The sequence below is a fragment of the Callospermophilus lateralis genome, chromosome 11, assembly GCF_048772815.1.
Source record: "Callospermophilus lateralis isolate mCalLat2 chromosome 11, mCalLat2.hap1, whole genome shotgun sequence".
In the NCBI taxonomy this organism is placed as follows: Eukaryota; Metazoa; Chordata; class Mammalia; order Rodentia; family Sciuridae; genus Callospermophilus; species Callospermophilus lateralis.
This window is the reverse complement of record NC_135315.1, coordinates 53840621-53854735: the sequence shown is the minus strand read 5'-3', so window position 1 is coordinate 53854735 and position 14115 is coordinate 53840621. Positions and strand designations below refer to the sequence as shown.

General features: G+C 37.8%; 1 protein-coding gene across 2 annotated transcripts in view; it reads left to right on the top strand.

The window, feature by feature from the left end:
* Positions 1-616: 616 nt before the first annotated feature.
* Tmem220 (transmembrane protein 220) overlaps positions 617-14115 on the top strand; it is a 24061-nt gene continuing 10562 nt past the window's right edge. For both annotated transcript variants that reach the window (XM_076870397.1, XM_076870396.1), the window contains exons 1-5: positions 617-752; positions 1379-1408; positions 5513-5573; positions 7635-7758; positions 9344-9403. In XM_076870397.1, coding sequence (XP_076726512.1) covers positions 660-752; positions 1379-1408; positions 5513-5573; positions 7635-7758; positions 9344-9403 — 368 coding nt within the window. In that variant the 5' untranslated portion in view covers positions 617-659. The remainder of the gene's footprint in view (positions 753-1378; positions 1409-5512; positions 5574-7634; positions 7759-9343; positions 9404-14115) is intronic.

The window sequence follows — 14115 nt, the reverse complement described above, 5'->3', positions numbered from 1 at the left end:
TGTTGGAAATTTTGTTGGTTTTGGTGGTGGGAGAGAATTGTAAATATGTATAATATGTAAATACCTCTTATAATAAAAGCTCATGAAGATAAATGAGCCTGTCTGCGGTAGAGATGTGAGCCGTATAAGATGTTAATATAACTGCCGTCATTCTAGAAATTACCATAATGCTTACAGGACTTAGAAAAAAAATGCATAAATACCAGAAAACACACGCACACAAGCCTCTTTTTTTTTTTTGTATCTTTTTTCTTTTTTTTTTTAATTTAATTTTTTTTTTTTTTTTTTAATGAGAGAAAAATAACCTTCACTTCAGTGAAACCAGACGACTTGGGGAGTTGGACCTCTGTGGGTTCAAATACGATTTCTTTTCGCCACAAGTGGCGCGACCTTGGCAAGTCCTCCAGGCCTTCTGGGACTCACTTTCCCCATCTGTGAAATGGAGACAGGACGCCTCCACAGGTTTGGGAAGGGCTGGACGGGGCAGCAGGTCAGGGCAGGGGCCGCGCTCCTTCTCTAGGCGCCTGTCAATCAGCAGTCCCGCCTGGCGCCGCAGGACTGAGCCCGGGGGCGGGGCGGGGCACCGGGGGCGGGGCGGGGCACGGGGCGGGGCGCCCGCCGCGGCGGAAGGGAGGAGCGGGCAGCGGACCTCTAGAGCAATGACGCCTGCGCCGGGGCCCGGGGCGCGCACCCTGTGGAGGGCCTGCAACTGGCTCATGGCCGCCTTCTTCGCCCTGGCGGCCCTCGTGCAGGTCAGGCTGGCGCTGGGCGGCGGGGAACGGGACCTGTCGGGCTCCGCGCTCCGTCCCCAGGCCCAGCCTGCAGTAGTGACCAACCAGTCTGCAGAGTGGCAGGACCGGTCAGTTTGTGGGGAGGACAGGGACTGAGATCGAAGCTTGGAGAACCCCAGGTCTCCAAGACGCGGATGTGTTCACATGTGCAAGCCACACACCAGAGAGTCTGACTTGTTGAAATGCTGGAAGGAGCGCATGTCACTTTGAAAGGGACCTCAGGGAAGCTGCACTAGTGCTATTAGAGACATTCTTGGTAGAGGAGTCTGAACAGATCCAAGGGCTGGGAAGAGGAATCAGAACAAAACTCCTTACAGCCTCAGGAAATCTGCTTTCGGATCCCCTTTCTGAAAGGGATAGTTTGCCTCATTTCTTGAGACTGGAGGGTCCTTAAAAATACCCATTCTAGGTTTGGTGCGTCCTCTTGAGAGTTCTCGTGCAGTTTCTTTTTAAAACCTGCTGCATTCAGCCAGGAACCCCTTCAGCCGTCCTGATCTGCTAGACTAGCACATGAATAAAGGAGCAGACCAAAACAGGAATAGGACAGGGAGGTACATCTGCTAACGTGTCCTTGTTTCGCATTCTAGGTCAATGATCCAGACGCAGAACTGTGGGTGGTGAGTTGTGAGCCGCTTTCAATTTTTCCTCCATTCAACAGGATTGTGTGGCTGCACAAAACACGCGGTCTTATCTCTTTGTCCCTCCTCTCTGCTTCACTTACTTAAAACCTTAGAAATCAAAACCTTTGTCAAGCTCTTTTTCCTAAGTATTTTTAGAGGGGGGAGAGTCAGAGTGATAAGGTGTGGTGTGGTGGTGGGCGGGGCGGGGTTAGGGGTGGAGAATTCCGGACTCTGAGGACAGAGATCTTTTCCACATCACCTTAATTATACTAGACTTAATAGTATGACTAGGTATCATTTGCTAAGTGCCTACTACAGTGTTCTAGTCACTTTCCATACATTATTGCTAACCTTTATGACAACCATCTAGAGGGTGTGTGTAGATTATAGGCAAAAATCCACAGATGTTTAGTATCCTGAGGCTGAGGGTAGGGGTGGTCCTAAAACCAATTTTCCATGGATACCAAGGGGCAGCTATATTCCCTTTGAATAGATGGCCTGAGGATCCCATTCTAGGGTCTAGAGGAGACCTCTCAGCATCCATTAAACTGACTTGACTGTTCCTTGTGAATTACCATCCAGAAAACTCTAGCAAGCATTGGAATGGGAAATGGTAGGCTTTAGTTCTGTGGTTCTGTTAACTGAGTGAATTATTTTTATAGAAACTAATTAAACCCCACAAAATCTATAGCATTCATTTAACCAGTGCTCCTGAATTGGGAGGAGAGAGAGAGATCATCTATTACATTTCCTGAAACATCTGAATTTTGCCCAATGTCTTTGAATATAGAAGCACAAAGCTGTAGAGCATCACAGGGGAAATGATTTTTAGATTTTGGAATAATGTTGACCGTGTACAGAATGAGCAGCCAACTAGAGTTCTGGGAACTATGTGTAAAATTCTAGTCCTTTTTCAGTGCAGTAGAGAACCACCTTCTCATATTGCCTGTAATCCAGTTTCACATTCCCCTGAATCAAATCAAATTGCCCCTTCCTTAGCACTTTGATTCATATCCTGTGTTCCAAATATTATTTCCCTGCAGACAAATGTCAGATTTCAAACTTAATGTTGAATTTCTGAAAGATTGCAAGATATATCTGCCTGTATATCATGCTACTCCTCAAATAGGCCCAAGCTCCTACCTATATCTTTCCCCAAAAAACTCATTCCTCCTCCAGACTTAGCCATGTCTATTAGCAGAATCATTCACTGAGTCATCCTTGACATCTCTGTGTTCCTTACCACTATCTTTGAAATCCCCTCAACAAACAAAATAAAAAGCAGTTTAATGAAAAATAATCTAGGTCCAATTGCTTACCTGTATAGTGCCTGTACATTTTATCTTTCACTTCAAGTTTAGGATACATAATATGAAAAACAAATTTCATGTCCCCTCATTCCCAGTTCAGCCCTCCATTACTTCTTCTGTAGGTATTTTATTTATTTTTATTTTTTTGGCAGTATCTGGGATTGAGTTTAGGGCCTTGCACATGCTAGGCAAGTGTTCTACCACTGAGCTATATCCCCAGCCCCATTACCTCCCTTATGGACCCCTGGATTGACTTCCCAACTCTTCTGTTTACTTCTAATCTTCTATTCCTAGAATACCTCCTGTATGTCACTGTCTGCTCCAAAACCTTTTGTCATTTCTCCATCTAAGTCAAAACTCCCCAATTTGGATTTGAGGTCCATCATAGTATGGCTCCGCCCACCTTCCAATTATGGTCCAGCAAGGATGGTTACTGTACCTTGACCCTAGAATTTCTGTATGTCATATTCTACCCAAGCTTCAAGGACTGTCTGTCCCCCAAATGCTATTTCATCTGACAAAATCTGCCACCTTCCCAAAGGTTCTGACCATTCTTCCTTTGCACCCTATTATGGCACCAACACATTCAGTTTTGCATTACAGTTGGTTTTGTGTATCCCAGGAGGACAAGGACAGTTCTTTCCTCTCCTTGGGACCCTTTAGGAAACCTAACATAGAGCCTCCATTATAGAAATTTTTTCTGCATTGACCCTTAAATGGATGGGAGAATAAATAGATGCACAGATGAATAATTACTAGACCACTGTACCTGGTGGGCTGGTACTGCATCCAACTCATTTCTGCATTCCCTAGGATGGAAAATCTGATTAGAATATCTCACTTAAGAAGTCTGGAGGTAGCTGATCAACAGTGTCATCAACAGTCCGAATTTTCTTCCATCCTCATGTTTAGAGAATGGCTGCTGCAACTCTGCAAACATCTCATCCCCAGAAAAGTGTATCCCAAGAAGGAAGAAGCAAAGCAGAGCAAAAAAAGCTTTCCTCCTGTGCTTTCATCACTTTTATGAGAGAAAAATGTTTTCCAAAAAGTCCCTTGGACAGTTTATACATATCAGTATGGCATATTATCAGGGCTCCATTCTGATTGGGCAGCATCCATCTGTACTGGTTGCTAAATGCTTTTTGTATATTATTAGCCTTACCCCTGAAAGATGTCTCCTTATATTTCATTGCTGGACCATGAACACTCATAGCTGAAAAAGAGACTGAGAAAACGGTTTTTGTAGGGACAGGTGGACAAGGGAGAGCGGTATTAAGAAATGACTGCCATGGTACTAACTGTGTGTTGAATTAAACTAATTATTGCAAATGAATAATATGATACCCTTCATTATTTTTTTTAATTCCAGCAAAAATATAGAAGACCATTTCAAGTGGGTTCTACTGAGTTCATGATTACTTTTATTATGCAGTTTTAACTTGTGTACTGGAAACAGTTATTTTCACTCTTTCTGCTCTCCATAATTTTTTATCTAATTCAAGACAAAGAAAAGCATCTAAATAAGGATTAATGTGTCACAACTGCCATGACAAACTGTTATTTAAAGGACTGTTTTTGTTCCTATGTTTCCATACACTGAAATAAGGTTTTAGCCTGCTTAATCTATTTATGACAGATCTCCAATGAATTGAATGAATATTTTAAAAATCTCTGCCAAACATGATGTTCGTGTTTATCTTTCTCTCCCTATGTCTCTCTTTTTTTAATTTCTGTATCTGTAGCTATCATGTAATTTTCCATGGGAGAAAACTAACCCCCTTACTCCTCTAAGTGTGGTCCTTGGCAAAATATCAGTAGCACCCATGGGACCTTGTTAGAGTAGCAGGATCCTGGGCCCTCCTCCAAACCTGCAGAATTAGAATCTATAATTTTAAGAAGACCTCCAGATGATTCCTATGCACATTAAAGTTTGGACAGTGCTGTTCTAACCTTAAGTAGCATGATCCTCCACCTTAAGAGATTACCTGATTTGCAAATATCACTATTAGGAAAGATGAACACAGGGTCTGTAATCCAAATGTTCTCTCTGCCCAAGCACAAGACAGACACTTTTAAAATGAAAACAAATCACGTAAAATGTACAGTTCTCACACTTTCCAAATAAACTAAAGGTTTGACGTAGCATTGCACTTGATGTGGATAAGTAACTACATTTCTAGGAAAGTGCCCATGCTTCTTATAAGACTACCTTTCCTACTTTTTCTCTGTCCACAACACAAATACATGGTAGAAAGTTTGGCCACACTCTGCTTGCTACGAATGAGACTTGGGAACAGGGCTTCTTTAGGACCAGTCTTCTAATTTCCAAACAATTACCTGTTTCAAAAAGAACCTGATCTTAATGTTGGATACAATCCATACATTTTTAGAATATTTGATGTGGTCTCACAGAGATGGTCTATTGGTCCATCCCAGCAGGGCCATCTAGCTAATCATGGCTGTCCCTGCTCTCTTTTTCAAAGAACATTTCTTTTATGCAAGTGGGGAAGGTCATTTGGGCCTCAGATTTTCTTGGAAGACATTGGGGAGTCCACATAATCTTAAGATCAAGGTTTTATGCTCAATGATAGAGCTTGAAGATGAATGAGCCTTTCCTGGAATAGCTAATGGTAAAATTACAACCCAACACGGTCATCATACTGAATTCATACTGAAACCTAGAGGTGAATAACGGGCTGATTTCATCTTTGTTTTTATTCCTAGATACATCTGAACATTTTGTATGCTGGGCATACTTTTTAATCCACATATTTTCTCTTTTTGCTAACAGGTGGTATATGCTGTACCTGCAGTACTGACCCTGCTTGTAGGAGTTAACCCTCTTGTCACAGGTATGACCGCTGGATTCTGAATAGAGATTCAGCAAATCAGATTTTCTTGTAACAGTGCTAAACTACTGCTAATCTCCCAGGAAAAGAACAGGACTCTCTAGGGATTTCTTCTCATTTCTGATAACAAGAAGGGGCTAATGCTAATCTAGATCATCCTTACCAGTCTTAGGAAAACTTCACAAGCACTGGAAATAGTAAGCTATTCTTTACCAATTTGAACCCAAGACTTCTCATGCTGACATAGAATAGTGGTTATGTCGTTTAGCCCATAAGAGAGAAGAATTGCAGTCACTGCATTGATTTCTGAAGCCACCAAACTAATATAAAAGCAGCACAGACATAAATGCTTATCCTGTGTTCTCATTCTCAGTGGCAATCAATGCCTACTATATGTTTATTATTTATAACCCTTTGTGAACTCATTTTCTTCACAAGTTCTTTGTAGGGTAATATCACTCCCATGAATTATTTTCTTACTTTGAATTTATTTAAAATCTATATGTATGAGGTGCCGCTTATGTATAAATTGTTTATAATGTGTATCATAAATCTCTACATATATCATTTCTAATCTCCTTAAATATCATTTTAGTACCTGTAGCAATGTATTGCACATTTTTATATTCCTTCCTACCACACTTCTTAAAAGTAGGTTTATATCTTATATGCTTTTGCATAAACCTAAATGTATACAAGTCTTAATCCTTTCAGGTTTCTATACCAAAAGCGTCAAAGACTAGGCAGTTTATAAGCAATAGAAATTTATTTTCCCAGTTCCGGAGGCTGCAAAGTCCAAGATTAAAGCACCAGCAAATTTGGTGTCTGATGAGAGTCCTCCCTCCATGGTAGAAGGGACAAAGAAAGCATCTAAGATCTGTTTTTATAAGGGCACAAATCCTAGTCATGAGGACTGTACCTTTATGAACTGATTACTTCCCAAATGCCCATCTCCTAATACTACCACCTTAAGGGTTAGGGTTCCAACATATGAATTTGAGGGAGACACAAGTATTCAGTCCTTAATTATATGGCCAGGCATGCAGAAGGTACTTAATGGTTGCTGAATGAAAGAATGTCTGTAAAGCAGAGCTTTGTTTTATATTTATTCTGGAACCAGCTTCTTAAGAATATATATATATATATATATATATATATATATATATATATATCCCCACCCTGGGGGCATATATATGTAAAAAATGAACTTAAAATAACTGGTTTATTTTAATAACTGGTTTGTATTGCCTATAGACTACCTAACTCAATGCAACAGTATCTTATAATGAAAAAAAATGTGTGTGCGTGTTGTTTTTTTTTATTCTTTACTTTCTCTACAACAGCTTCTAACTAGTAGGGCTGGAAGTTCTCAGATACTTTTAGAATAAAGACTAATGATTGCCATGTTGAAAAATTCTTAATCCCTGGAAGCTCCGGGCTCTTCCTATAGGCCCTTAGATCTGTGTCTGCATCTTTAAGGGGAATTGATTAGGGCTGCTTTAGTTCTAAACCAGAAGGAACACAACTCCCAAGTGCTGTGACCTAAGAAGAAACATACTGGTACAGTTTGCTGGAAAGGCTGCAGATGGTGGTGGTCCCAGAACTTCTCTCCATCTCTCTTTCCACCACCTGCAGGTCTGACCTTACCCCTGGGCTCCACTTGGTAGCTCTGCAGCTCCCCGTTCACTGCATCAGGACACTAAGTCCAACAGAATGGATGTTCTGTTTCTGCACCCTACGAACATCTCAGAATTTTGTTATTGACCCTGATGCGTCATCTGTTTAACCTGAGCCGAATCACTGTGCCTAAGGTCCTAGCTAAGGTCCAGTTTGCTGGCACACATGGACTAGGTGTGTGAGAAGGATGGATCCCCAAAGAAAATAAGGAAGGAGAGATGTTAGGCAACCAACCAAGGAAAGTCCATTGATGTTTACAATTAATACTCTAACCTATGTTGTCCCTCAAAAAGGAAGTGTTGTTGTGTTGTTGTTTCTGAATGCCTTTCTTAAAAGCAGATTATGACAATACAAGCACAAACAGGTCATCAAGATATGTATTTTTAGGTCACTTTATTTGGAAGAGTGTCTCTGCAGTCCACATGTCGTTTTGCCTGGTGTGGGCCGCCGGCTTGGCGTACCACTTCTTACTTCACACCCAACATAACATCTTACACGAAGAGGAAGGCAGGTGAGCAGGGACTTTAGCTCTTTGGAGGGGTGGAGCAGAACTGAGAAATCTTTTATTCTTTTACAATGCCACCTTATCTATGCACAATGATGATTTCATCCCCCCCCCCCACTATACCATAAGAAGAAGCAGGGAAGGTATTATATCCTCCAGAAGCTAATGAAACTGAGGAAGTGGTGTAGCCAGGATTTAAACCCAGCACTGCCTATGAGACTCCATGATCACCATTACCCGTAGTCATTACCTAATCCATTATATAACTGTCAGGCAGTTGACCTTGACCTCCTTGTAAAGAGCAAGGTTACAATACAATAACACTCAGTCTAGTCTGATAAGGTGATAACTGCTAGCATTCTGACTCAGCTCTGATGAAGTCAAAAGCATGTCTACAATTGTGATCAGCCACCTCAGAGCACAGTATTTTAAATCAGCCTCTGCTAGCCCTGCCCTGCTATGTCTTGTGTCATTTCTTCCTTTCGTCATAACCATTTGTTCCTATTTTAGCAACAGTTCCTTCACATCCTTCCACTCTTGACTCTTAGTCATATTAAGAGCCCCTTTATTTTCTTTTCTACACCCTGTTGGCATCTGCCAACATTGACCCTCAGAGACCTGTAAGGCATCCCTGATATGGTGTGGCTTTGCCATGGTAACTTTATTTAGGATCTCTTACTGGAAAACTGGAGAACAAATCCAGCTTGGTCTGTCAACCAAATGGGTTAAATTGCTTCCAACTTGAAGCCCAGGAGTTATGCTGAACTCAAGGTGGGGCTTCCAATGTACTATGGCTAAATGATTTTATTTTGTACTCTTTGTAAAAAGTATGTGCTTATAATATTACATATCTAGAAGCATATATCCACCCCCAAATTGTTAGTCTGATTCATTCTAAAACCCATTCCTCTGCCATAAGAAGTGTCCCAATCTCCTGCAGTATGTATTATAAATTATGCATTGGTTTGAGCTCATCCTGCCTAAGACTGAAAGCTCTAAAACATGTAAAAATAATGATTAATCAAATATGAGATTACTTTCTGCATTTTACTGTCCTTCCAGTAACCTAGAGTAAGAATCTGAGTGTTTTCTTGTTGTTTGGTACTGGGGACTGAACCCAGGAGTACTTTACCACTGAGCTATATCCCTAGTCTCTTTATTTTTTGATTATGAGACAGGGTCTCATTAAGTTGCTTAGGGCCTTGCTAAGTTGCCGAAGCTGCCCTTGAACTTGTGATCCTCTTGCTTCAGCCTCCTGAGTTGCTGGGATCCACAGACATGAGCCATTATGCTCAACTCTGAGTGGGTTTTTAGAAACTTAATTCTGGAGGGCACACTTTATAAATTTAGGAAACAATCATGGATCTCATATCTGCCCCTTTATTTGAAACATCTTTATATAGACTTTAAGTTCTGAAATAAAGTAATTTATAAATCATGATCATATTTGAAAATATCCTATAGATGCTACATATTTTGAGGGGAAGTTACCTAATCAGAATGCACTATCAAGTGGTCATGGAGACAATGTGCTAATACATTTCTCACTTGCAGCTACTTCAAAAATTTGAAATATATGCTATTTTTATAGGGAGCTGTCTGGTCTGGTGATTATCACAGCATGGATGAGCCTCTGCCACAGTTCATCAAAGTAAGTTTTCAAGGCTTAAAAGTCAGATACCCCTAAGGTTGATAAAATCAGGTAGTAAGTGAGACTGCACCAATCAATGAAAACAGGAATCTTCTGAAAGAAATTACTCCTTTTCCTAAGGAAAGCTGATCAATAATCAAATAATAGTTGATTCAAATGTTCATAATAATTCATATGATCATGAAAACCATAGTTTCCTATGTACCCAGTTGCCAGACTAAAGAGCATTCTTTAAGAAGGAAAATGACCTCTGAAAGAAGCTTGAAGATTCAGGAAAGCTTTAAAAGTATCTGCATCACCTTTTAATCATGGCAAAATCTCTAGTGTCTGTGACTTCAACATAGCTGATTTATCTTACAATACAAAATAGCAAATTTTTGTTGGGTTTGGAGATAGAATCCAAGGGCACTTTACCACTGAATACATCCCCAAGGCTTCTTTATTTTGTGACAGGGTCTCATTAAATTGCTGAAGGCCTTGCTAAGTTGCTGAGGCTGGCCTCTAACTTCCTCTAATCTTCCTGCCTCAGCTTCCCATACAAAATAGCACTTTAATAACAATTCTCAAAATAACAAGTATGACTACTGAAAACAGGTTTTGTGTTTGTTTTTGTCATTAGGGTATATCTCACTAACAGATACATTCAAATTATTAGGATAGTTCAGGGATAGTGGCTCTGTGTATTGATGCCACCAAAGTGAATACATAGATTGATTTATTTCTGGGGATAATTTTACTAAAAATTTATTGATTTTTGCAATTATGTAAAATACCCACATGGTTCCAAAGCTAAATCTATAAAATAAGATATATTCAAAGAATATAGCTTCTCTATCCCCCTGACCCTATATATCCCATGGTTTTATAAGTGTAGCAAATTATGTGCTTTTATTTGTATTCCTACTCATCTCAATTGCATCCCCTTTGCTTTCTCACTTACTACATCTTGGAGCTCATCCTATAGTATTACATAAAGAATATTCCTTTGAGAGATACCTGGATTATTCACCCAGCTTTTTCTTTAGATGATACTCAGTATTTTGCTATTGAAAAATAGTGCTTCACTGTGATACAAAGAAAACATTCAATAATTACTACTTTTAAAAAATAAAAATTAATATCTTTATTCTTGTATCTAACATATTTTTACTGTCATGTCTTTGGAATGAATTCCTGGAAGTGGGACTGCTGGGTTCCAGTACAACTGCAGAGTTAATATTTCAGTGTGCTCTTGAATTCTCCTCCATTGGAGCTGTTCCATTTTGTATCCCCCCCACCCCGCCCCAGCAAAGGGTAAAAGTGCCTGATTCTCAGAAACTTCTCCAAAAGAGAATGCTATCAAATTTTTAAATCATTACTAATTAGATAATTTAAAAAGGTATCGTTTTAACTTGTATTTCTCTTATGAAGAGCAAAAGTGGGAACATTTTCATATGGTTAATATGTTAAATAAAGATGTTATATACTTCTATCACAATATACATAGCACCTATGTGTATTTTTAAAAAGACTTTGAATTTTCTATGAAATGTTAGTTTATCTCTTGGAGATACAGGATTAACCTGAGTCTTCCTCAGGTTATTAGTCTTCTCTATTTTTAGAAGCTTTTTATATTCGATAGCTACTGAACTTTTTCTCTAATTAAATATATATATATATATATATATATATATATATATATATATATATATATATATTTTGCATTTGCTGTTATGCTTCATTTTATTTCTGAAAAGTAAAATAAAAGCTTGTTTTGTTGTTTTAGTATAATCAAATTTATCCATTGTTTTCCTTATTAATTCTGCATTTGGAGCCATAGTTAGGAAAACATACCTCCCTCTCAAGTTGTAAAGCAACTTACATACATCATCCTCTAATACAAGTGTGGTTTCACTTTTGTATTTAAGTCTTTAGAATTTATCCTGGTGTAATGGGATAAAAAATGGGACCAACATTTTCTTTTAGCATATAGTTTTCTGTTTATCCCAGCACCATTTATTAAAAATTGGCTTTAAGATGCCAAAGCACTTTTTAATGACAAAAGTTTCCCCTCATCAAGATGCTATAACAATTCTAACTTTGTATACACCTAATAACATTGGCTCAAAATAGAGAGAAGAAAAATTGACAGAACATTTCTCTTTAAAGAGAAAAATAGAAAATTAACACATTTAGTCACTAAGAGAACAAGTAGACAAAAAAAAATCAGTGAAGATATAGATTTTAATGTCATAATAAGAAACTTGACCTAATGACATAAACAGAACACCTAAAAATGGCAGAATCCATTTTTCCTTTCATGTGTACACATTGAATATTTGTTTGAAAAAGGTTACATTTTCAGCTTAAAAGAAGTTCCAACACATTTCCAAGGACTGAAATCCTACAGAATGTATTCTTTGACCAAAATGCAATTAAACTGGAAATCATAAACAAAAAGATAATTAGGCAATCAGTGGTATATTTGGAAGTTAGGAAATACACTTTCAAGTACATTTGAGTCAAATAAAAAATCACATTGGAAATTAGAAAATAGTTTGAACTGAAAGGGAGAACACTTCATTCCAAAATTTGTGGGATGCAGCTAAAAATCATGCTTAGAAGGAAATTTATAGATTCAAATACATGTTTTTTAAAAAAGAAAAATAAAACAGCTGGGTACAATGGCATACACCTATAATCCCAGTGACTCAGGAGACTGAGGCAGGAGGATTGCAATTTCCAAGCTACTTCAGCAATTTAGCAAAACCCTGTCTCAAAAATAAATAAATAAAAATAAAAAGGGTTGGGGATATTGCTCAGTTGGGGATATTGCTCAGGGTCCAATCCCTGGTACCAAAAAGATAAGAAGAAAAAACAATCAAAAGAGGCTGAAAATCACTAAATTTCCAAAAAATTAGGAATTCTTTCCATTTAGGAAATTAACAAGAAGTAAGCAGGCATGCAATAGCTCACACCTGTAATCCTAGCAGCTCAGGAGACTGAAGTAGGAGGATCACAAGTTTGAGGCCAGCCTTAGCAAGTGGCCCTGAATTAAACCCCCAATCTGCCCCCCACCTGCAAAAAAAGTCAGCAAGTTAAACCCAAAGAAACAGAAGGCAAATATAAAAGGAGAAAACAATTAAATGAAAACTTGACCTAAAAAAAAAAGAGAGAGAATGAACAAGGCCAAATTTATGGATTTTCTAAAATGATTTATAACATTGATCTGCCCTGGCAAGATGAAAATGAAAAATAAAAAATCAAGAGGAGGCACAAATAACAAATACCAGGGGATGAAAGAAAGAACAGTATGACATATCTAACAGATATTTTAAAATTTTTAAGAGGATATAATGAACTACTTTATGCCAGTAAATTTGAAAATAAAGATTAAGAAAACAAATTCCATAAAAGTACAATTGACCAAAACGTTTACAGAAGAAATACAAGTCCCATAACTATGAAATAAATTGAATACAGAATTTATATTTTTTCCTAAAAGAAAACTCCAAACCTGGATGGCATAGCTGGAAAAATCTAACATTCTTGGAGAAATCATACCCACAATCAACAAAGACTTTCAGAAAAAGTAAAAGAAGAAATGCTTTCCATCTCATTTTATGAGAGAAACTAGTAATCTTGAAACCACAATTTGCCAAGAACATTATAAGACAAAGAGAATTATACAGTACTCTTACCCATGACCACAGATGGGGAAATCTTGAAAAAAAAAATTAATCAAATCCTACAATATAGAACCCAACCAACAAGTTGGCTTTATTCTAGTAATTATAATTAACACTATAAAACCTACCAATGTTTTCTACATTAACAGAGTAAGAAAGTGAAGTATCTTGAACTATACAGAAAGAGCATTTGATAAAATTCAATGTCCAATCATGATAAAAGCTCTTACAATATAGGTTTAGAAGGGAAGTTAATCTGATAAACAGTATCTACACCAATGTATGATAGTTAATGAACAGTAAACTTTTCCTGTGAAATCAGGAATGAGATAAATTAGTTATTTCTGCAATTTCTCAACACTGTTTTAGCTATTGTAACCCATACATTAAGGCAAGAAAAGGAAATAAAAGGCTCAAGGATTGAAAACAAACTTTTATTTGTTGGTGACATTTCTGCATATGAAGAAAAAAGGATCTAAGAGATTATTAAAATTAATAAGTGAGTTTAGCATGATGCCAGGTTGCTAAGTAAATATACAAAAACAAACTACATTTCCATCAGCAATGTAGCAGAAGATGGTAAAAATGAAAAGTTACTATTTTATAAGAACATCAAAGTAATAAGCCTCCTAGAATAAATTTAGGAGAGATATACAAAAATATTGCATGCAAAATTATAAAGAAAACATGAAGAACTAGAGGTATAAACTATTACTGGCAAAAGGATACATAAACAAACTAATGCAACAGAGTAGAATCTAGAAACAGATCCATATTTATGTAGACCATTGACTTATGGCAAAGGTAATGCTACAGGGTAGCCAAGAAAGGCAGACTTCAATAAATAATGCCTGGACCATGAATGAAATTCCAATGTGGAAAAAAAAAAAAGAAACAATTTTTACCTCACAACTTTCCTAAAAATCAACTCCAGGTGCATTATAAAGAGGCAAAACAATAAAGCTTCTAGAGAAGATAACAGTATGTTCAAGGCCTTTCTAGAGAAGATTATATCTTCAAGACCTTGGGGATCTTAAGCAGGAC